Here is a 22,582-nt window from a genome sequence, read left to right as displayed (position 1 = left end):
GCCTCGTCGAGTGGGCTCACTGAGAAGTGAAGCAGCCTTCTCGATCGTTCCTCTAGCCAGACGATACCTTGTCGATAGTTTCTTAGCCACACATATAAGCTCGTATCTCACTCCCTCACCTTTCTATTCTCTTACAGGTAGTGTTTACTCTTGACCTTCTCCTTGTCCGTTTCCGGCTAATAACGACCCTATAGAAGTCCCCCTCTTCCCCCACCTCTCTCTCCAGCACATGAACAGGCAACATAGTCACACCCAATATCGTATTCATCGTGTCACAGTCTTCTCTCCTTGATGTTGGCCCACACCTTCACTGCGCTCCTCGTCGGGCTACTCGCCGTCAGCTCAGCCGTCGAAGCAGTCAGGATCCAGAAACCCGGACTGACGCAATCGCAGACTTCCAAGACCCGCGCCAGAGAAATCAAGGCAGCTTACCGTACATCGTACCAAGCCTACCTCAAATATGCTACTGGCCACGATGCGCTTCTGCCACTCAGCAACGGCTTCACGGACGCGTTTGGAGGCTGGGGAGCTAGTGTCGTTGATTCACTCAGCACATCTTTCCTGATGGACCACAAGGATCTGTACGATCAAGGCGTCGAGTTTTCAAAACGCATCGACTTCACGAAAACCTCTTCGGATTCCATCTCGCTCTTTGAGACCAACATTCGATATCTGGCCGGCCTCATCTCTGCCTACGAGATCGGCGGCAAGAAGGAACCAAAACTCATCGACCAGGCCAAAGTTGTAGGCGACCATCTGATCACCGGTTGGTTGGACGCCAATCCTTTGCCATGCAACACGCTCAAGTGGAACAATCTAGCAAAACCCAACACGTGCGAGTCGTCGGGAATCGCTGAAGCGGGGACGTTGATCCTGGAAATGGATCGGTTGAGCAAGTACACCGGTGATGCCAAGTATCTGCGTCTCGCAGAGAAGAGCATGAAGGCAATTGCGCAGTCCAAGGGCGTGTTTCCGGGCTTGTTCGCTCAGGTGTATGACCCGAGGACGGGGAAGCCAAAGGACGATTACGTGACATGGGGTGGCGGAAGCGATTCGTTTTTCGAGTATCTGATCAAGTACGCGTATCTGATTGGTGACGATCAGGACGTCTGGATTCCCACTTGGGTCAACAGTGTCGCTTCGAGCATCGAGCACCTTGTGGAACATCCGGAGCAGACGCAGGCGAGCTCGTTGGCGTACCTTAGCGATTACTCGGCATCGAACGGTGGCAACCTTCCGCGATGGTCACACTTGGGGTGCTTTGCTGGAGGCAACTGGATTTTGGGCGCAAAGATGATCGGACAAGCTTCGTTTGAACAGTACGGCCAAGCGTTGACGGCTGCTTGTGCCAACACGTACAGCTCGAGTGCGTCAGGCATTGGACCGGAGAGCTTTGTGTTCATCGGACAGGGCAACAATACGAACGGTATCACGATCCAGAATCGGGAGTTCTACCGTCAGCACGGATTCGATTTTGAAGTGACGCAGTACATCCTGCGCCCGGAAGTGATGGAGTCAGTTTTCTACGCTTACCGCACCACCGGAGATACCAAGTGGCAAGAGATTGCGTGGAACGCCTGGACGTCGATCTACAAGAACTGCCTCGTCAAGCAAAACGGTGCGTTGGCTGCGTTGGCCAATGTCAACTCGACAAGCCCGACAAAGTTGGATGATTCCGAATCGTTTCTGTACGCGGAAACGTTCAAGTATCTCTACTTGATCTTTGCCGACCCAGACAAGGCGAATTTGGACAGGTATGTGTTCAACACGGAAGCGCATCCGTTCGAGGTCGATCAGCCGCGTAAAGCGGGGTACAACGCTCCAAAAGTGAATGTGAGGCCGTTGGGCACGAAGAAGGCGCAGAAGGAAAAGGCGGATCAAACGGAGCAGACGGAGAAGACGACGGTGAAGGATGTGCCGATGCCCTTGTTTTCGGGGTTGCCCGGGTTCAAGTCGCCCATCGGGGGAGGAGGAAACACGTTGGGTAACGTGTTGGGCTTTGGAAAGAGATCGGCTAGTGAAGTGAGAAAGCATGCCAAAGGCAAAAAGAGGCAGGTTGAAGAGGGGCAGTAGATGAGGTGTACCTTTCACACGTGTCTCATGATCTAGGTTTGCAGGGTTTGAATTCGTGGTATCGTCTATTGTAGCTGTGTGTCTGAGTTGCCCATTACTGTGTGCGTGTGTCGGTTGGTGCGTCATGTTGGGCTCGTTGAGGCTGAGCGGTACAGAGACTGCAAGACGCTTTGCAGGCCGTCTCTGCCTTTGGCTGCATTATCGTTGAATCGGGTGTAGGACCATTCTTCGACCTTCCTACCTGCTGACGACAACAGGCCACTGAAGAAATTTGTACATGTGATGTGCGCCACCTGCCTAAACACAGTTTCTTCTGGGATTGGTGAGGGCAGATAGGTAATATACTCCTTTACGAGCATATAGTCGCTCAGGCTGAGGTTTGTGCTCGACATCTGGAAGGATTTTGTGAGCGGATTGACCATGACCACTTCTCGAACGTAGGTGTCATCGCTTGCACCGACGATGCGCTTCAACCAGCCGGGAGCGCCTTGGCGAACACCGATGATTCGTTCGGTGCGGAGCGATCCAGAGGTCGGATCGATGGATTGCGAGAGCACATCTACAGATACCACATGCTCAGCGTGTGGGTTAGGATACTTGTTCCACACCGCTGTGCGCACACCAAGAGACAAGAACAAAGAGCAACGTTGGTGATGACGAACAAAACGCGAAGAGGCGCAAGCAATCAGACTTACCATTGGCTGTCTCGTGCCACGGGTATGAGAAGCGTTGCTCTTGCTCGAACGTCTTTGGCATCGTTGAATCATACACAGAGCGAGATGGAAGAGGGAGCCACAAAGACGACCAGTCAGACATTGACGATTCGTGATTCATTCATGTTTCACGATCCAGCTTCAGAAGAACGCCAGGTCGTGAGTCGTGAGTGCGTGTGCGAGGTGCGTGCATCAATCGTGAATCGTGAATCGTGAATCGTGAATCGTGAATCGTGAATCGTGAATTGAGAACAAAATCAGAACTCATCGCGTGAGCGTGCGTGTGTGTGTTTAGGATCCAGAAACCTTACATTTGTGGAGGGCAGTCGAGTCATGGAAATTTGTTGCAATATGTTTACTACTCTAATCCTCGTTCACATCTGCGGCCATAGAGACTTGAAAATACCGCATCCCGTCCGATCTGCGCAGTCAAGCAAGTCGTCGCCTAGTCAGTACTGCGGTGGGGGACCACGCGGGAATCCTAGGTGCTGCAGTTCTTTTTGCTGGGATTCAACACTTACACTCACCGACTGCGACCCCTCCCGAGGAACGAACTAACTTATTCACGATCTTGGAACGTTCCGGTCAAGAAGACGCAAATCAAATCGTGAATCAACTCGGTGCTCCTCTTAATCATTCTGATTGTTATCACGCTCAGCAGCAAACTGCTTCTTGTCCTTCTGCCATCATCCTATCGTGCTTGCAACCCTGTTACAATGAGGGCAACATCGTCAATAGCAGCTATGTCATCGATGCGGCTTGTTCCATCAAGCAACGCCCTCGGACCATGCCCTCGCCGGGCTTCGAGAGCGCTTATAGCTTCCACATCTGCCACACCTGTGACAATGCCACCTTCAGCAGCACAACGGTGTTTTTCCACCTCGCCCACACCCAAGACCGCTGGCACCGGGACACTGGTCAAAGCAACCATTGCGCTCTCGTTGGTGGGCATCACCTCCTATCTGTTTGGATCACTCTACCCACCCCAAGTGCTCAAGCTGCTCTACAGACCCGTCACACCTCCGCGCCTCAAATCCGACGGGCCTGAAGCAGAAGCACACATGCGCCAAGTTGAAGATGCCTTGCACGCTCTCCCCATCATTCAACAGCTCAAGCTTTCCTCCGTGGCTCACGGCTCAGCCGCCGAACTCGAAGTGCTCCGTTCCCAGGGTAGGCACATTACTGATCTCGATCCTAGCACTACGATCCAAGTCGCCGCGCACGGTAGTATCCCCGGTGCTAATGTAGCCGTCTCGGCCTCGCCTGTCCAAGGTGGAGAAGCTGACACACACCAGTACGTCATGACACGTCCTTACCTCAAGTACAGCCGTGAAAAGGCGCAGCACAACTTGACGGCTGGCTCGCTGCGTGGTCCAGGCATGGTTGCTGTTCCGCCGATGGTGTTTACCAAGACTGGCCATGGAGCCAAGCAGCTCGGAGGCACGGAAGGAGACAGCACCATTATTTTGCACCTCGGTCGAAGTCTGTGCGGTCACGATGGGATTGTTCATGGCGGTATGCTGGCTACTGTCTGCGATGAAGCGCTCGCAAGGACAGCCATGTACAACCTGCCGGGAAAAATCGGTGTGACGGCACGATTGGAGATCGACTACAGAAAACCGACCGCGGCGAACCAGTTCATCGTGCTGGAAACCGAGTTGGTCGAGCACAAGGGCAGAAAGGCGACTGTCAAGGGAACTTTGAAGGACGTTGAGGGCAAGTTGTTGTTGGAGTGCAGGGCGATTTTCGTAGAGCCAAAGTATGCAAGGTACTTTTTGGACGCCAAGGCGCTAAAGCAGGCAATTGAAGGGTAGTCTCGACCCCGCCTAGACTCCCCCTAGACTCCACCTCAGCACGGACAATCATCTTATGATGCTTGATCTCTGCATGATCACACACTACATTAGTAAAAGACACTTATGCATTCACTTGCCTACACGCGGCCCCAGATACCAAATGCATTCGCCAATCCGTGATGCTCCACCACCAAGTCCAACTTCTCCAATGCCGGTTCGCCGTACATTTTTCTCGCCTCCTCGGCGATACTCTCGCCCGTGCACAACAAGAACTTGGCCCCATGGCTTTTTGCTAACATCTTGGCCGTTGTAGCGACCTTGGCTTGCGTGTCCGCATTCAAGAATGGCGGGTCGGCAACTATGACATCAAACGTTGCCAAGAGCTCTGCTGGCACCTTTTCCGGTTCGTGGAGGTTGTAGTAGACGAAACATGTCTTGCTGAGCGCGTGGAAACGCTTGTCGACTTCGAACACGAAGGCTTGCGAGGTGAGTGCAGGGTATTCGTGGACAAACCCAACCCATGCTGTGGGACAGCAGAGGAACGCTACCCTTGCCCCACCGAATCCTTCCTTGACAAGAGCAGAATCCGTTGGAATCACGTTTTGTTTCGAAATTAGTTGGAAGATGAGTTGCGATAGCTCGTGAACGAATTTGGCAGAGTACCAAAATTGAGACAGTTGCCAACTCTCGCCAAACGTTTTACGGAAAGTATCGACGTCCAACGTCGCTGCTTTGTCCTCGATGTCGGCTGTTGCTTCGTCATCGCTGTCGGTATGCAATCGCGAGGCGAGGCTGGCCAACATAGAATCGGACGAATCGGGAGCTACCCCATTGAGCCTTTCCAGATCCGCAATCGCTTCGATCTCAGCTAGCAAGGCAGCTTCCGCTTTCGCTTCTTCGGCCGCTTCTTGCTCTGCCGTCAGTTTCCGCGATACCGCGCTAGATTTCGATTTCGTTTTCTTCTGCGGCTTGCGTCTTGTGGATGACAATGTTGAGGATTGGGTAAATCGCAGCAAGGAGACTTCTTCAGCCGCCTTTTCCGATCGAAACTTGTCCAGTGCGGCTAAGGCTGACGTGTCTAACGAGTAGTCGCCATCTTCCGGCTTTGTCGGAGCAGAGAGCTCAGTAGTATTCGCCATTTTGAAACTGTCACCGAACAACCAACTTGACGATAGAGCTTAATAGAATGACGACAGGAAGGATGACGTTGACAGAGAACTGTGAGGGAATCATTTTTCCAACAACATCAGCTCGGGTTTCGGCTAACACCCATGACTTGCGACAAAAATTTCTTCTCACCATTTCACTCCTCCACATGAAGCTTTCATGCTGCTTCGAACAACTCTCACAGGAAATCGCGAGCAGAGACAATCGTGAATTCACGATTTATCACAGCGCCACAAGAGCACAGAGTTCAATTCATGATGTTCACGGTTGAGACTTGGGTGATAATTTTTTTTCCAGGTCCACGTTAGCAATCACTGGAGAATCTTCCAATACACAACAGTCGATACGGTGCCCGCCTTGATACTCTCCTCGAGCATCAAACCCTTCTTCACTTTACCCGTCTGCACCGCTGATGGGGTTGCAGGTGCCGCCAGCTGATCCTTGGGCAATATGGTAGGTGGAAGATGCGTATCAGCTTTGGTCTTGGACGCGAGCTGCAGTCGGTTGTGCGGCATATGCGTGAGTGCGCCCGAGTTGATGTCTGCTTCTCGCAGCTTCGGGTCCACTGTCGGCAAGGTGGTCGCGGCGAAAGCGGCTGTCTTTGCCGGGTTGACGACAAGACCGTCCTGTTCCGAAATGATGCTGCCACCCACTGTGGAGGTCAGCGCAGGTAGTGGTTTGAGATGCTGTGGCACGGCCAGGTTGGATCGCTTGCTAAGACCGAGTTGGAATCCAGCGTTGGCGCCCCACACCATCACGTCTCTGCCAAAAGCGAGGTGACCAGCTGATTCGACCGTGTCCAACACGAGAGCGGCGTGACCGGGCTTTCCGATACTGATACTGTGAATAGGAACGGGGTGCGTCATGCCAGTTGCCTCGGAAAATTCCATCAACCCCGAGACCGTCTTGACGCGAGAAGGTTGTGATACTACTTGACTCCACATCGCATTCCCAATCGTACCCCACTGACCTTTGCCCGAAGCAAGCAGGTCAATCTTGAGTCCATTTCCGACACTGCTGGGCTCGCGGCGTGTCGTCATGAAGAACGAGTTGTCGGCACCTGCTGCGATCGAGCTCGCCCGCACATCGGCTGAGCTGTTGGGGAACGATCGACTGAGCACCACCTCAGTCGGGACGGGCACGCATTCCATGCTGAAGCTAGGACCCAGTCCGCACTGACCATGTGTATGGCGGCCCCATGAAAGCACGCGACCGTCGTAGGTACGAGCTAGCGAGTGCTCACTTCCCGCAGCGATCTGAACCACATTGATATTGCGCAGGGCAGGAATCTCGTGGAGCGTCGTGCACCATCTAATGCTACCAGATGGCTCGGTGAGTGGCTTAGGAGGCGGTGCTGGGTTGGTGCTAGTTTCGAACACAGCTTCGTCGATGGCTTTGGGCTTGGAGGTGCGGTTGGTCTCTGACGATGGAGCAGGCAGCCAGCCTGACGGAACGAGAGTCGCAATGGGGCGTCCGCCGTGGTTCTCCTCGAGCTCCGCAAAGACGCGTGGCTCGAGAAGCGTCTCGATATAGCCCGCCTTACTGTCTGGAGTCTTTGGAGAATTGAGCCAGACCCGTCGGGTACCGAGCTGACCAAAGGCATTACCCTCTTCGCCAATGGGTGTCGCAAACGTGCGACCCTTGTTAGAGATGGTCAGTAGGTGGTGGTTTCCAGCTACAATGTCAACCGCTTTTTCCGTGCTACCCCAGCGAACAGAAGGAGCAGGCTGAAGCACTTCGTGATCGATGGTGGCGCTAGCAAAGGCGTTGAAAAGCTTAAGTGGGTTGGGCGACCAGCCAGGGTATTTTGGTTTTGCCTGAAGCTGCTGCACCGCTGAAAAGACGTAGACATGACCGTCCTTGGACAGCGCGTACACCTTTTCCTCCGTGGCTTCAACCTTGACAATTTTCTTGCCGGTAAGAGTTTTGACTGGATTGAGAACCAAGCTAGCGGTGCTGCCAAGCGGAGCATTTTGGTTAGCACCAGTCTTTTCGCGGCGACGACCGAGTGGAACATCCTCAACCGCGGTCATTTCACGTACGGAAGGGTCGAAGAATCCGAGACCCCATTGATAGATATCACCATTGGCATCTACTGCTACTCCATGTTTTTCTTGCAGGTTGATATCTCGCAGCGCGACGCCGTCAAAAAAGGGAATGGACCTCGGTGAGCGGATTAGCGTCACCTGAGGAGCATCGGGCGCAACGACATTGTACCGATTGGAACCCCAGGCAAAGACACCTTGAAGCTTTGCGCGCTGTCGCATCTGATCTTGTTGTGACATCGTGGTGGGTGTAATATCGTCGTTGAAGGCTACAGACTGAGCAGGTGCCTCATTGTGCAACGGTGAGGAGGTAGCGCGCCATGTAGTCAGAGCCACGACAGTGATGGCTGCCGCAGCAGCAGCAGCAGAGTACCGAGCGCCATTTCGAGTAGGTCTTTGAGAGGCGCTTCCGTTCGCTGTGATGCGAGCGGCGGTGATCTTGAATCCAGAAGACGTCGAGTATGCTCGCACGGACGAAGATGTTTGATGGCACAGGGTCCTTGATGCGAGCTTCATAGCAGCGCCTGATCGGACCGAAGCTGCTCGTGCGACAGTGACAAGTACTACCATCTTGAAGCGCACAGAACAAAGCAGCGGTCTGATGGCCCAAAGAAGATAGTGTTAGGTATCGTCGATTGCAACGAGAACATGACAGTTTCAAGGGTGGCCCTTGGCGAAAGCAATCGTGAATCTCAGCTAAGCATCTTCCGATTGGTAAGCAAGGCAAAATTTTAGCGTTTGTTGGATCTCTGTTTTGAACAAGACCAAATTCTCTTTCGTGTTCGTGCTTGACTCTGACCTTTCGCCACCCTCCACATGCATGCCGTGCAGCAGACCCTGCAGCGGCGGCTGTAAACGCACTATGAGCTCACCATCTCTGACTCGGGTAAGTCAATCTGAAGAGTAGTGACTGATCGTACAGAGAAAACGATTGGATATCGCAGTGGGCTGTCTGATCAGGATGGAAAGTGCGTCACCTCGTTCCGCTCTCGTCACATATAGAACGGACGCACACGCAGAGACCAACAGCGCGGGTTCCATTCCTTCCACCACAGTCACCCGTAGCCCCTATGCCTCTATTTTAGCCACTTACACGATTCTCATACAAGGCTTTGCTCGAATCTGCACACAGACTCGACTCTCGTCCTGCTGTCAGTGCATGTTGGGCTGCCATCGGTTCTACGCCTCAACGCGGCTATACTCTTTGTCACTATACCGCAGGGTGCTCTCGCCAGCCCTTTCCATTCACATTGAAAGCCGAAGAAGCATCCGGACATCCACCGTTACAATGGTTCGACGAAGCACGCGTGCTTCGGCAAGCACCATAACAAGCTATGCTGAGCCTGACCTTGACACTCGCATAGCCGATCCTGCTAAGCTAGCTCCGCTATCCAAACGCGCCCGTAAAACCACAAAGAGTGCCTCTAGCAAGCCAGTTTCATCCGCTTCAACAGCTGGCTCTTCAACTCGGGCGATATCGCGCAAGGGAGTCGAACAGATCGTCAGTCAGGCAGAATTACCTCCCCCAACACCACCTAGCAGCGATTCATCCGAGCTTTCATCTGCCGGTGAAGATTCAAAAGTACTCAAAGCGAAACGCACAAGAGCTTCCAAGAAGGAAAAAGTAGAAACCCCCACCCACTTCGAAACGCGCGTCAACGTTCATGGCGAAGAGTATCAAGTCGAGCTCGATGAGGAAGGTGGTCCTGTCCGAAGAGACAAGAATGGACGTCGGCTAGCAAAACGTAAAAAGAAAGACATTGTTTACGAGATTCCAGACGTTCCTAAACGTGACTTCCGCTTGGAGGGACGACCGGAAAAGCAACAAGAGAGGAGCGGTGGCTTCCAAGGTGAGCTCGGTTATGCTTGTCTCAACACAGTCCTGCGATGGCAAGACCCACCCATCTTTTCCAGCCGTACTGCCCGTATCAAGACAATGGACGAACAGGGACCCGAGTATATCAAGGAATTGGGCCGTCTCAATGCGCGTGATATAATTCCCATGATCCTGTGGAACGAGGAAAACAACATCAAGTTCATGCGTCTCTCTTCCGAAGTGTTTCCCTTTGCATCGCACGAAAAGTACGGATACTCGCTCAAATACGCCGAAAAGGAACTGCGCGCAGCCGGTGACCTGGCCAAGCAGCTTGGACACCGTCTAACGATGCACCCAGGTCAGTTCACTCAGCTTGGAAGTAATCGCCCGGAGGTGATTGAAGCAAGCATTCGCGATCTTACCTCTCACTGTGAGATGCTCGACCTCATGGGCTTGGGCAAGGACAGCGTCATGATCATCCACGGAGGAGGCACCTTCGGCGATCGGCAGGCCACACTTGACCGCATGCGCGTCACCTATACCACGCGACTATCTCAAAATGTCAAGGATCGTCTGGTGCTCGAGAATGACGAAATGGCATGGAGCGCTGAAGAGCTCCTTCCACTTTGTAAAGAGCTCGACATCCCCATGGTCTTTGACTTTCACCATGATCTGCTTCGCCCTTCCTCACGTCCTCCATCTGAGCTTTTGCCCGAGATTCAAGCCATTTGGCACAAGAAGGGTATCCGACCCAAGTATCATCTTTCGGAGCCGCGACCAGGAGCGACTAACCTGCGAGAGCGTCGCGCTCACTCGGACCGCTGCGGCTTCCTTCCTCCCGACTTGCCAGCCGACGCGCATCTCATGATCGAAGCAAAGGACAAGGAGCAGGCCGTACTCGAGCTCTACCGAATCTACAATCTGCGTCCGGTGAAGCGCGATTCTTTGCGACCTCCAGCTAAAGACATTGGCGTCAAGACATCCGGACGTAAGAGCAAGCTCGGCGGTGAACGCCTCCCTCGCGAACCTCGCAAAGGTAAAGCAAAGCAAGATCCTGACAAGCAACGCGGCGTATCAGAACCATCCTCGCCTGTCAAGCTCAACCCTGAGAGTCTAACCGTCGCCGAACGCGCTATTGCAAAGTCCAAGCAAATGGCTAAACGTCTTGGTAGGGCCTACACTGGTCCCGGTGCCGACGTCGGTGATGACCAAGGCATCAAGCTGGCTCCGCCTGATCCCAAGTTCGGAGAAGAAGGCTATGTGAAGACGGGCGAAGAGGTGCTGCGCGATATGCATGCAGAAGCTGACTGGGTGCGAGCGGAGCTGAAGGCGGGAAGAGAAAGGCGGCCCTACGGGACCGAGCCAGGCAGCGGCGCAGATGCAGATGCTGACAATTCGGACAATGCTGATGAAGATGGGTTTCCTGCAGATGTTGGGGATCTCAAGCCGAAGAAAGCCGGAAAGAAGCCTGACACAACCAAGCCGACCGCCAAGACACCAGCACTGAATGCACCGCAGAAAAAGCGTGCAATGGCGGCTATGGTCGATAACGCTCAGGAGGTAGTACTAGCACAAGGTGCTCCGCCGCTTGAACTGATTGCTGATCACGAAAAGATTTCGGCGGAAGCGGCAGGAGTCAAGCGAAGGAGAAAGAAGAGCGATATGTAGCCAAATAGGCTGCAATCTGAACGATACAGTGCCATGCCGAAATCAAACGCCGCGTGCTCTCGGAATGAACGAAAACACGTGGTCTGTGGTTGTGGTACAGTAAGTCACAGAGTTTGTTTGGCGCCGAGTCATCTTAAAACACGGTGATTTGAGCGGCCAAAATCGAGAAACCCTTCCTGGTGACTCTGACTGTACCTCTTCTGCAGCTGTGACTTCTGACTCGAACAGCCAGTCGTGAGTTAAAAGGGTCAGTGTTCATTCAGTTCCAACGACATCCATCAACTTTGCTTTCACCACACTCCCTAACCGATCTTGAAAGATGTTGTCGCTCAGTGAAGAAGAAGCGCTCCAACGGTTGGGTCCGATAGTGTCTACCGAGCCAGCCACGTACCCGTCGCGCGTAACGATCCCGGGCCAGTACATCGACCTTGTACCACTTTCAGTAGATCACACCGATGCACTCTTCCCACTCGTCGGCCTGTCCGAGCACGAAAGGCTCTGGGATTACATGCTTGAACCGTCCTTCAACGGCGATCGCACTCGCTTCGAAGCGTACATGGCTGCTCGCACAGGCTCCTCGAACAACATGGTCTTTTGGTCCGTCATGGATAAAACTACTTGTAAAGTGCTCGGACTTATCTCTTATCTGAACATCAACCCCACGCATCGAACGATCGAGATCGGTAACGTGCTCTTTTCATCCCTGCTCCAACGATCAAGGAAATCAAGCGAGGCTGTATACCTCTTGATGTCACACGCATTTGACACTTTGGGATACCGAAGAGTTGAGTGGAAGTGCAACAACTTGAACGGACCTTCGAAGCGCGCTGCTGTTCGTTATGGCTTCACGTACGAAGGACTGTTCAGAAAAATGTTCGTGTTGAAAGGCAGGAACAGGGACACGGCCTGGTTTGCTATCGTCGATGATGATTGGCCAAACAGGAAAGCAGCGATACAGACCTGGCTGGATGAAAGCAATTTTGATACGGAAGGGAAGCAAATTTTGACGCTCAAAGAGGCTCATCGCAAGCTTGGATACGTTGTACCGGAGACGTTGGTCATGCCTGCTGTGCCTTTGTAGAGTGGTAGAAAGCATGGGAACAGACTCGATTAACTTGCTGTAACTCACACTTGTACATCATGTTGTGAAGAAAGGTCAAGCTTCGTCGGGGGCAGTTACGTCGGCGAGAGCCATCTTTTCCACAATAGCTAACAGCGCCAAAGCCTGACCGTAAGGCATGGGCGTGATGGCGATGTTCCGGTAGAAGTCTAGATCATGACCCATAGCTGTACCAAAAGAAGTCTGTTGCAATTGTCCATCCTCGGCTATCATGCTTACTACGCCTTTGAGTGCTTTATCCGCCATCGCCTCATACGCCTTTTTCTTGTTATGGTCTTTGATCAATCCAAATCTCAGCGCCAGATAGGCTCCGGCAGCGAATCCAGCCGTAGCCGAAGACTCGACGTACGAATCGTCGTACTTCAACAGCGTATGCCATAGCCCTGTTTTTTCATCCTGGAGAGGCAACAGGGCATCCACTTGAGCCTCCAATGTCCCCACCAAGTGTCGTGCAAAGAAGGAAGTACGATCGATGAGATCTACATCCTCATCACCCAAGATGTGGAAGAGCAGTGGGATGGCCAACGTGATCCAACAATTTCCCCTTGCCCAATGAGCACCGGCAAAATGATGTCTTCCCTCAAACGTCCATCCATGAAACCATAATCCGCTCTTTGCATCGTACAAATACTTGACGTGCAGCAAGAACTGGTACTTTGCTTCCTGAACGTACCGTTCAATCCCAAGCACTTTGCCGATCTTGGCCAAAGGTAAGACGGTCATCATGAGCGTATCGTCCCAAAGCTGACCTTTGTTTTCCGAATCGTATGTGATATGTTGGAATCCACCCTCTGATGTCTTTGGTAGCTCGTTCATCGCCCACTCTGCCCACTCGATAAGATGCGTTCTGTTTTCAGGCTGAGAAGAGGGGTCGAGTTCGTAAACAAATGCGAGAGACAAGAGGGCTGCCATGGTATTGATGTTTTTGGTGGTGCCGCCCTCGGCGAATCGATCGCGGAACCATTGCGCGATAATGTCGAGAGACGTTGTGGAGTTCGTGAGGCGGTGGTGTTCGAAGAGCGCATACAGAGCGACACCGTGTGTCCACTCCCAGCCCGCCCAGCCTTTGGTGTCGATGATACGACCATCGTCGAGTGCAAGGAGAAATTTGCCATCGCGATCTTCATTGTGCAGGAGCTTATGGATGAGCTTGTCCACTAAACTCGCGGCTTGGGCCGGCGAGAGGGAAAAAGAGGGTGAATCGGTCGTCATCGTGTGTGACAAGTGCTAGTCGCTGACGTTTAGGCCGTTGATGGCGTTATCACCCAACGCTACGAGTCGACTGTGATCTGGAGGGAGCCTGATAACACTGGAGAAGGAGTAGCCAAAGGGGGAACCAGGAATATTCAGTCCAAGACTATATATTGAGCCTCGTTCCACGGTTCTGCTTGCGCCTCAACGGGCCAAACAGCCGGCGTCTGACTCGCTTCTTCACCTTCTCGGTCCTGCCATACCGAAGGGCTCGGCAGTGGCACCTCCGATCGAGCCTGTGCTCTTCACACACACCTTTTCTACAAAATGGATGTGCTTTTAGACGCGCCAGATGCCATGCTTGATCATGGTGGGCTCCTTCAAGATTGCCGACATTTTCATGAACACAACCATTCGTGATTGTGTGCACATGCTGCTGTGCTGTGCAGTGACCGGCGGTCTGAATCGTAACGTAGGTTTAACTTAGCATCGGCCCCACGCGGTGTTTTCTCCTTTCCCCCGCGTTGTCCTTTCGCGCCCACTCCGATCATCTTACCTGTCAATTTACATTACTCGTGATTCACGACTCGTGGTTGTTTGTACCCCACAAATGGTCGAAATTCACGATTGATGTACCGTAGCACGTTGCTCCTCCGAGAAGAGACGTTCGCCTTGCATACTCTTGCTACCACATGCGTTTTGCGTGTCAGAGAGGCCGCCGATCTCAATATCAATTACGAATGTCAATAGAATTCGCATTAGTGTCGTTACAGAGTCTGACCGAAACGTCATGTCATCAAGAGGCATGAGAAAAAACCACAGAACTACAAGCACACGATCCATGATCCTTCCTAAAGCACAGTCCTCACAGCTCCGCCTACCACGGCGAATCCTGTGATCATGGCCACGATCGCCGTCACTCTCCAGCCCTTCACTGCATGGTCGATCGCCGATCTGCCCGCCGAGCTTTGGAATATCGCACCCGTACTAGCATCCTTATACCCGGCTCCCGTTGTCGTAACATCCGTATACGTCCCCGGCTGGCTCGGCACTTCAGTTCCGATATCGCCATTGACGCTCGCCACACCACCAAGTAGAGCCGATCCCAATCCACATATGTTCCTCACATTGGATAAGATGTCATTTGCCCCGGTTCCCTGCGGATCGGTTCCCAAGTAGTAGCATTGATCTGTTCGCTGGAAACAGTCGAGACATTGAGGGTAGACCGCTTGGAACGTATCCGTACAGGCGCATTTGATAACGTTGATGTATCCGATGGGATTGTTGAATATGGAAGAAGCGTTGGCGAAAACAGCGGATGCGCCCATGCAGGATGATAAGGATGAGTAGCGCTCCTGGCATTTTGGACAGGAAGGTATGTCGGCAGGGAAGGTGGGCGGACCGAGAGAAGACAACGGAACTGAGGGCTTGTCCTGACGCTCAACGGGTGTACCACGTCGGTCTAGCAACAGACCAGCGTGACTGTCCCCAAGTTGACGAGGTGAGTAGAATTCGTATACCTCGTCTGGAGTAGAGCGCGGTTTGAGTGTAGGGACTCGTGGCAAGGGTGTTGGCTTCGGCGACCGCTTGTTTTCAGCCTTGGCTACTATTCGGCTATCTGTGATTGGCTGGGCTTGAGCAGTCAGCATCCATGTGTTGACAAGAAGCAAGCTCAGCATCACCAAGGCAGTTGTCACTGTCGACGTTGCGCTGTTCGTGCCGAACCTCATCCTGGTCGCTCGTGTAATCAATGCTGAGCGAGTTCCTGTCTCTGGCGTAAGAGTCGAGGCAATGAATCGGCAACGTCCAACAACGTCGAAGTGATCAAGATGATGGTAGTAAAGACACTGGTAGCGGCCCGCTTCTCACGCCGTCATTAAGTGTACTCAAGACATCCACTTAGGGGTCAGCTCATGAATGAACTTCATCAGATCAAGTGATCCTTTGCTACAGTTTACACATGAGCCCAGTAAAGCTGCAAAAAGTGAGCCGTTAGGACAACGCGCCTTTGCTTGACCCTGCATTTGAGTGTCAGCGCCTGTCAAGACTTCTTTTCCCCAGAACTGGGAGTACCCAGCTCCCACTTAATGCGCTAAAGTTAATGCCCAGACTCGAGTCTTTGATATGGTCTTCAAGCGATTGACTGCTCTCGTTCCTTGAACCTTACTAATAAGCTGCAGGGGACCCCTGAGGGTGTATGTGAATCGCGAATCGGCCTGTCCAAAAGACACCCCGCCAGAGCACGTCTCAGGACGGAAAGTTCTTCAGGGGCTTACTGCAGAGCAGCATTCCGCTTTCAACTTAACAAACAATCTTTAGATTACAAATTGTGATTCACGAATCGGGAGAATCTGAAACAATCTCGCGATGAAAATTTCAGTTGGATCGCTCACAGGAAGGTCTTTGATTTCACGTTTGGCTAGACTTGTTGAGAGCCTCATGATTCCAATCACATCCAGACCTTTGTTGTCCACCAGCCACTTCTCGTTGTGGTGCCTCGCTGCACGCTGAATGTAGCGGTGTCATGCCTAACGGCAGTTGTCGCGATGTCCGATCACACCTCACGCCCATAGCCTCTTCGCCACTGGCCACCCCCTCATTTCTGACCACGCTCGCGCGGACCCGCACCACGCTTTCCCAAACATCGCACTCCGAAACCTTACTTCGAGACACAGCATGGCCTGTCATCCTGAAACGTATCCATGCAGCTCTCGATACAGGCAAGCCGATCACAGGCGCAGGACCCAACCGCGGCCTACCGATGAACATCGTTGTGCAAACACTCAAAGCCAGCTGGCATGTTGATGGAACTTGGCCCATAGGGCCAAATGCATTGCAGGTAATGGAAGAACAGAGCAAGAAGAGGAGGGGAATTGAGAAGGGCCCAGAGGGAAAGCAGGATCCTAGCCCAGAGGACGTTGCAAGTAGATATAGAGAGAGGGGCGTAGCTATCGAGGAGCCAGAGACGGTTGTCGATGATGATTGGTAAGAAAGGCCTCAAGCTCATCTTGCACAATGAGGTAGAAAACACACTTAAAATAGGTGAAAGAAGAGCTGGTGAGGCATTCCCACCATTTCTCTTGAAGGATGAAGACATGCCATCTCGTGTACTTGCCAAGTGACTGTTGAGTCTGCTTTGCAAGTGTTTCCAAGCGTCACTCTTCTCAGAGCGTGCATGTGGCAGCACAACTATGGCCGCATACCATCATATGACACACATCTATGTAGTATAACGCAATATCTATTGAAGGGAGCCTGTCAAGAGGGACGACAAACACGATACATATGTTAAGAATGCTGCGAGAGAACGATTAAAGCTTGGCGAGGGCGTGCTGCGCCTGTCCGTGAGCCCTTTCATTTTGACGTGCCAGCGGGTTGGCCTCTCCGTCCTTGCCTGCCCCCGGTGCGCCCGGAACAGGCGACTTTTGCGGAGCTGACTTGTACTCTCCCTTGAACTGTTTCATCTTGTCTGCTCTCGCGATGCCCGACTCATCGCGGTAAACGCCCAACTCGATGAGCTTAGCGAACACTTTAGCAAAATCGTTGAAAAAGGCATCTCGGTCCTCTGCGTACTTTTCAACCCAAGGGCGCATCTTTTCGTCCTGGATGAGCGCGTAGTCGGTGGGGAGCATCATGAGCTGTTCGTCGTCGTCGTCAGCTCCCGGTGCCTTGGCAACGTACTGGAAGGGCCCATCCCACTTCTTTGGTTGCCACTTGAGCTTGAGCAGCAGCTTGTAGTATTGGTTCGAGAAACGGGTTGGCGAGTTGACCCAGGGACCCTCAAAGCCGGAACGGTCAGAATGGCATCGGCCAAGGTTGTGTGCGCCAGAGAGGGCAACAATCTCCTGGTCGTTGAAGCCCATGCGGTTGAAAATAAATCGGAGGTGGTCGGCACCCTGAGCGCCGTCGGGCAGACGACCGCGGGGTGGCAAGCGAGAGTCGTCGGCAAAATCGGTGCGTCCAGGCTTCCATTGAATCGAAGGACCGCCCATCGCCTCGATAGCAACTACACCAGCAAGCGTCCAGAGATCGGCGTAGGTAATCCAAGAGTGCTTCTCCTTGATGGGTTCCAGGAAGACGCGGGCATGCTGAAGACCGGCGTTGGCTGGATCACCACCTTCTGCTTCGTAGCGCATGCCAGCGCCGTTGGATCCACCTGTGTCGGTGCGCGCACAGTAAGTGCCACTTGCATGCCATGCAAGGCGGACGAGAACGGGACCAGCGGAGCCGTCATCGTACTCGGGCTGCTTAAGCACAGCAAGAATGTCTTTCTTGACGGCGGCGTAGTCACCCAGCTTCGACATGGTTGGTAACAAAAGAGTGCGCGTGCGGAACAATTCGATGAGTTGGAGTTCGTGATGAAAAGGTCGTGCGAGGTGTCGCGGAGCAATTGACCGTGTGTTATGGTGGTAGCAAGGTCGATAGGTATAGGCCAGCCTTGATCGATAATTCCAAAGTAACAGGTGTGGGGGCAAGGTCACAACCGCTCAAAAGAAACAGCCAATAGAGACGAGTGGATTGAGCAGGATTCGTGATTTGAAACTCAAACACGGGGTTGCCGGAGCACAAATCGTCGTGAAAGGTAAGCTTTGCGCGGGGACGGGCAGGGACCAGAGAGCACCGGTTTCGAGAGGGTTGTGGAAGGCTGGCGACGCAGGGTTAGGGAGGACGTCAATGCCCGACTGGATCCGGATGAGGCTTTGAGGGTCAAGTGGGTTGACTGTTTTGCATGGTCGGCAGCCACACTCGTGACTGCAAGCGCATCAGCTGTATCGCACACCACAGCTCACAGCACGCTACCTCTAACAGCGCTTGAAGCTATGTTAGCGGAATCTTTGCAGCTATTTCCTTATCGCTCAGGCATGCGCGGCTGCGCAACCTCGATCGTCGCTAGCAGATCTTTCACACTCCATCTTCGTTGGTTAGTCTCCTGCATATATACCATCAACGAATCTCTTTCCACTATTACTAATGGACAACAGTAACTTGGTCCATGTATGGATGTGCACACAGACTACGCTTTCGACCGTCGATTCAGGAAATTCGTGGTTTCCATGCCTCTTTTGAAACTTACGTTATCTGCTCGCGATTCAGCACCAAACTGTCGATCCGCTCGTCGCAGGAAAACTTCGGCTGCGCCCGGTCAAATATTGCGCGAAAAAAATCTCCTTGACGCTGATTCATTCGTCATTCACGATTGCCTTACACTGGCTCAGTGAACTCACGACTGAGCCAGAACATCGAGTCGGAGAAAATACTTCGCTTCGATCTTCCACGTTCCTCGACTACGAAAAAAAAATTGCAAGCATTCCACGCTGCTCAGCGCAGTCTCACTCGCAGCGAACGCATGTGAACCGGCTCTTGAGCTGCCGTGCCCAAACAGACCTATATGCACTCTTACTTTTTCTCCTCGGGCTCTCACGTTCAACTTGCTGGTTAGCTTTTCAGCACGACGCCTCGTCGCAATCAGACAGCGAGAAAATATCGGCAGCCTTCACCTCTTTCATCAGCTATCTTCACCACAACTCGAAGCTGTGGAGTCTCATCGCGAAACTGCCATAAACAGAGTAAGCCGTCTCTAATGACTAAAAGAGGTGATTCATATTTGACAGCTGAAACCAGCGGACAACCGAGTCCACATTTTCAACATCGGCTCGGGTTCGCGTGAAAACCGGCTTACAGCATCGCCGATGAAATCACATCAACTCGTAGCTGTTTTTAGAAATCGTGAATGACTCTCTCGCGCTCGTGACTCGATGGACCGTTCATCCCTTTACAATTTAACAGATGGCCGATACGCGATCGAAGAAATTCCTGGTGCGTGATTCGTGATTCGTGATTCACGATTGGTATCGCCCTTCCCAGCACCCATTCAAGATTGCACTACAGTGAGGGCAGAAGCATGTCTAGATTTGGGTATAATTGAGCATGACTTTTCAAGAAAGACCTCCCGCCTTTGACAGCTACGAAAGTGTCAAATCAGGGCATATGGCGGCAACGACTCGCTCAAATAGCAAGATTGCTAACAGAGTGTTTGGACCAGCGGCTTGCGGAGAGCAAAAGGGCTCTAGCCACATCGTGAGCCGTTGCACTTGAATCTGGATGTCTTGGAGGCCTGCGTCCGAATCGCCACGACTCAGTCCGTCGTCTGCACTTCCCAGCAGCATCCTCTTGACGAGCCATGGCACGAAGGCCTTTTGGCTCTTCTCGTTCGGCCCAGCTGTTGCACACACCAGTCGGGCCCGAAGACGAATCCACTCGGTCTCTTGCGTTTCTATGTCGGGATCGGGAACCGATGGTGGAAGATGTCCATCCGGCAGCAAAATCCTGCGAAGCTCGCGTACCATCTGGCTGAGCTTCTGCGTATTTCTGAGCTCGCTGTTGATTCTGCGCATCAGCATGCGGTTCATCGATTCAGCTAGCCCGCTCGTGACCACTGCCGTCCTCATCAAACCAAGAAGTGCCCTCAACACTGCATGTGTGTTGGTAAGGAGCACTTCCTCGAGAGTATCAAGCCAATTGCCAACGTAGTCGGGTGCCAAATCTCGATCATCGACTGTTCGTTTGCCCTCCTCCTTTGCTCCGTCTTGCACCACGTCGTGCGGATCAAGCATCGCAGAGAAATTGACATCGCTCGCCGAAAGGTGACCTTGCGCCGTGATGGTGTCATCGTTGCTAGAATGGAACCTGTGCGAAGGATATCTGCCATGCATCTTGCGTTCGAAGAAGCTGCCTGTAGACAGCGAAGATGACATTCCACCTTTAACACTAGAAGAGCGTAGAAGGGTCGACACTTTGTCCGGCCTGGGCTGATGTTGTGTGCGCCGCCTGCGGGCCCGCTGCACGTTGAAGAGATCCAGGTAGGCGCGCACAAGAAACGGCAGGGCTGTAAAGATGATGAGCGTCCAAGCATGCAGAAGCATCGCTGGCAGTCGAGTGATCATGCGTAAGACTGCTGTTGGAGCTCGACCTGCAACCGCACTTCTGTCGACCAAAACTCTAGCCGAATCATCCGTGTCGATGTGCGACTCGACAGGTGGAGGTGTAGGATCAGCCGGCCAGCCAGCTGCATCCAGCGCCTTGTGTAAGCTCTGCACAAAAAACCATGGCCGGAACGAGCGAGCAAGAGCGCCTCGAAGTACCGTCACAAGCACATCGCGAACAATGAACTTTTCCGTATCCGGAGCAAACTCATCAGCAGGCAGCAGCGATGAAAGCAGATTTAGCACGGCAATCCGTAGATAGGCGAGATCAATCTTTCCGTCCAACGTACCTGTCGCAGGGTTCAGACCAGGATGCGGCGACGTTGCTTGAAAGTGCAAAGCCAGTTGCAACGCTGATACAGACCGAGTCGCACTAGGCAAAGGATCGAATGCTTCCTGATAAAACGGTGACAATTGCTCCAAGACCTGTTGGCGCAATCGTTCGTCAGAATCAGCCTGAGATAGGGAGTTCGAAGCCACTGACGAGGCCGATTGCGCACCCAGAGGAGCCCATGTACTCTCAGCCTTGGCTTGTGCCTGTCTGAAGTCTAAGCAGTGTTGCCGCAAAATGAGCGGTATGTCGCGCGAGAGCATAGTATGAATTCTTGGCAGGTCGGCATGTGAAGCAGACCTTGGTGCGTGGATATCGCTTTCCGAGGCGGTCGATGAGACCGCAGAAGCAGAGCTTCCTGCAGCCTGACGTTCGATCACGGTATTGATGATCGATGTGATGATCAATGTGATCTGGGTCAGAAGCTCGCGGTCAGGCGTCAGCTTGCTGTACCACGGAAGCACCGTCTCACGCAGCAGGTAAGCAAGCAATAGGTAGATCTCGTGATTCAGATCGGCATCGTCTGTGATGGATGGAGCCTCGGTCGAAGCCGAAAGGTCTTGGAAAAGGATGCGACGGTAGAACGCCCGTTCTGCAGCTTTGTCAGTGCGGCTTGGCTCCGTCGAAAAGGTTGAAGAGAGACGTTTTGTGCTGGAACTCGATGGCGTCGCCGAAATCGATTGTGACGCATTGTTGACATGATGGATTCCGGCGTCACGTGGGCAACTCGGAGCGTGAGCGGCTTTAATGTTGCTGTGTGTGTTGGCTGAATCAATGCGATAGGCAGCTGGAGACATGGGTCGCGGTGAGAGTGTAGCGTGGACAGGATCTGTGCTGAGCGAAGCATGTGAAGCGCTCATCGGTGAAGCGACGTCCCGGAACGGAGCCGATGTTACAAAGGATAGCGAAACATCCTTTCGAGCAGTAAGAGCGGCAACGGCCGGTGGCGTGGGAGAAGCGTCAGGCGAAGGCGACGTCGCATTTCGTCGGAGAGCCTCGCGACGCATGACGGTGAAACCTCGCGGATCTTCGGGTTGTCTTTATCGGATGAGCCGTTTTGATGCTATGCTAAGCAACAGCGCATCATCTTGGAGCTGAGTCAGTTCATGCAAAAGTGAGGAGTTTTGGGGAAAGGGGCAGCAACATCGGCAGCCTAACCCTTCCAGTGTTGCAGCAATGAGTGAGTGTGTCAATCACGAATGATGTCGAGTGACGGAAAGCACTAAGCCTGCGCGTGTCACAGATGTTGTTCGCCTCACGTTAAGCTGTGTGTGACAATCGTGAATCATGAATCGTGAATTCAGGATCAGAAAGGGGTCCAACCTTCTCCTGAAGCTACTGTAGTTAACTCTAATTCGGGTCAAATTTTAGGTTTCCATCCAAAAAGAAATCGACGAGAAATGTTGTCGCAGAAAATACGGGCACGTTGAGTGTTCACGACAACTTCTTTCTTCTTACCTTCTGATCCGCAGAGAACCATTGGGGCTGCAGCCCTGATCACTCTCCTCGGCGGGTGGGTAACCGAGAGAGAAGTCAAAGCAGAGATGAGAGGGTGGGTTGTCGGATCTCGCTCGGTAGTGGGCGGAGTATCTTTCCCAGCGCAGCAAGAATGGGTCGATGTTGCCACAGAGACCAGTCAGATGGCTGTACCTAAACGATGCAGTTCTGTGCAGTCGAGC

The 22,582-nt window shown here is 52.9% G+C and overlaps 12 protein-coding genes and 1 non-coding gene across 13 annotated transcripts; 6 read left to right on the top strand and 7 right to left on the bottom strand.

Annotated features, from left to right (window-relative positions):
* Window positions 1-291: 291 nt before the first annotated feature.
* On the top strand, window positions 292-2,073 carry UMAG_01957 (uncharacterized protein; the record flags this gene model as incomplete). The annotated part of the gene is made up of 1 exon (XM_011389573.1): window positions 292-2,073. One exon carries the CDS (start codon window positions 292-294, stop codon window positions 2,071-2,073), a length of 1,782 nt encoding a protein of 593 aa, XP_011387875.1.
* A 122-nt stretch (window positions 2,074-2,195) lies between these two features.
* UMAG_10457 (uncharacterized protein) lies at window positions 2,196-2,829 on the bottom strand (the record flags this gene model as incomplete). The annotated part of the gene is made up of 2 exons (XM_011389676.1): window positions 2,196-2,683; window positions 2,769-2,829. The coding sequence occupies 2 exons, from the start codon at window positions 2,827-2,829 to the stop codon at window positions 2,196-2,198; spliced, it is 549 nt and encodes a 182-aa protein (XP_011387978.1).
* Window positions 2,830-3,168: 339 nt separating this feature from the next.
* Window positions 3,169-3,283, top strand: UMAG_16212. Its single transcript, XR_897725.1, has one exon. It is a non-coding gene; the product is annotated as a 5S ribosomal RNA (ribosomal RNA).
* Window positions 3,284-3,502: 219 nt separating this feature from the next.
* Window positions 3,503-4,600, top strand: UMAG_10456 (uncharacterized protein; the record flags this gene model as incomplete). Its single annotated transcript, XM_011389675.1, has 1 exon — window positions 3,503-4,600. The coding sequence occupies one exon, from the start codon at window positions 3,503-3,505 to the stop codon at window positions 4,598-4,600; it is 1,098 nt and encodes a 365-aa protein (XP_011387977.1).
* A 119-nt stretch (window positions 4,601-4,719) lies between these two features.
* On the bottom strand, window positions 4,720-5,721 carry UMAG_01954 (uncharacterized protein; the record flags this gene model as incomplete). Its single annotated transcript, XM_011389572.1, has 1 exon — window positions 4,720-5,721. The coding sequence occupies one exon, from the start codon at window positions 5,719-5,721 to the stop codon at window positions 4,720-4,722; it is 1,002 nt and encodes a 333-aa protein (XP_011387874.1).
* Window positions 5,722-6,060: 339 nt separating this feature from the next.
* On the bottom strand, window positions 6,061-8,364 carry UMAG_01953 (uncharacterized protein; the record flags this gene model as incomplete). The annotated part of the gene is made up of 1 exon (XM_011389571.1): window positions 6,061-8,364. The coding sequence occupies one exon, from the start codon at window positions 8,362-8,364 to the stop codon at window positions 6,061-6,063; it is 2,304 nt and encodes a 767-aa protein (XP_011387873.1).
* A 718-nt stretch (window positions 8,365-9,082) lies between these two features.
* Window positions 9,083-11,278, top strand: UMAG_01952 (uncharacterized protein; the record flags this gene model as incomplete). Its single annotated transcript, XM_011389570.1, has 1 exon — window positions 9,083-11,278. One exon carries the CDS (start codon window positions 9,083-9,085, stop codon window positions 11,276-11,278), a length of 2,196 nt encoding a protein of 731 aa, XP_011387872.1.
* Window positions 11,279-11,597: 319 nt separating this feature from the next.
* UMAG_01951 (uncharacterized protein) lies at window positions 11,598-12,359 on the top strand (the record flags this gene model as incomplete). The annotated part of the gene is made up of 1 exon (XM_011389569.1): window positions 11,598-12,359. One exon carries the CDS (start codon window positions 11,598-11,600, stop codon window positions 12,357-12,359), a length of 762 nt encoding a protein of 253 aa, XP_011387871.1.
* A 75-nt stretch (window positions 12,360-12,434) lies between these two features.
* On the bottom strand, window positions 12,435-13,610 carry UMAG_01950 (uncharacterized protein; the record flags this gene model as incomplete). The annotated part of the gene is made up of 1 exon (XM_011389568.1): window positions 12,435-13,610. One exon carries the CDS (start codon window positions 13,608-13,610, stop codon window positions 12,435-12,437), a length of 1,176 nt encoding a protein of 391 aa, XP_011387870.1.
* An 830-nt stretch (window positions 13,611-14,440) lies between these two features.
* Window positions 14,441-15,319, bottom strand: UMAG_01949 (uncharacterized protein; the record flags this gene model as incomplete). The annotated part of the gene is made up of 1 exon (XM_011389567.1): window positions 14,441-15,319. The coding sequence occupies one exon, from the start codon at window positions 15,317-15,319 to the stop codon at window positions 14,441-14,443; it is 879 nt and encodes a 292-aa protein (XP_011387869.1).
* A 794-nt stretch (window positions 15,320-16,113) lies between these two features.
* UMAG_01948 (uncharacterized protein) lies at window positions 16,114-16,578 on the top strand (the record flags this gene model as incomplete). Its single annotated transcript, XM_011389566.1, has 1 exon — window positions 16,114-16,578. The coding sequence occupies one exon, from the start codon at window positions 16,114-16,116 to the stop codon at window positions 16,576-16,578; it is 465 nt and encodes a 154-aa protein (XP_011387868.1).
* A 322-nt stretch (window positions 16,579-16,900) lies between these two features.
* UMAG_01947 (uncharacterized protein) lies at window positions 16,901-17,893 on the bottom strand (the record flags this gene model as incomplete). The annotated part of the gene is made up of 1 exon (XM_011389565.1): window positions 16,901-17,893. The coding sequence occupies one exon, from the start codon at window positions 17,891-17,893 to the stop codon at window positions 16,901-16,903; it is 993 nt and encodes a 330-aa protein (XP_011387867.1).
* Window positions 17,894-19,552: 1,659 nt separating this feature from the next.
* UMAG_01946 (uncharacterized protein) lies at window positions 19,553-21,910 on the bottom strand (the record flags this gene model as incomplete). The annotated part of the gene is made up of 1 exon (XM_011389564.1): window positions 19,553-21,910. The coding sequence occupies one exon, from the start codon at window positions 21,908-21,910 to the stop codon at window positions 19,553-19,555; it is 2,358 nt and encodes a 785-aa protein (XP_011387866.1).
* Between the last annotated feature and the right edge of the window lie 672 nt (window positions 21,911-22,582).

Source organism: Mycosarcoma maydis, chromosome 3 (assembly GCF_000328475.2).
Source record: "Mycosarcoma maydis chromosome 3, whole genome shotgun sequence".
In the NCBI taxonomy this organism is placed as follows: Eukaryota; Fungi; Basidiomycota; class Ustilaginomycetes; order Ustilaginales; genus Mycosarcoma; species Mycosarcoma maydis.
The sequence above is the reverse complement of the archived record's forward strand: the minus strand, read 5'-3'. Positions and strand labels throughout refer to the sequence as shown.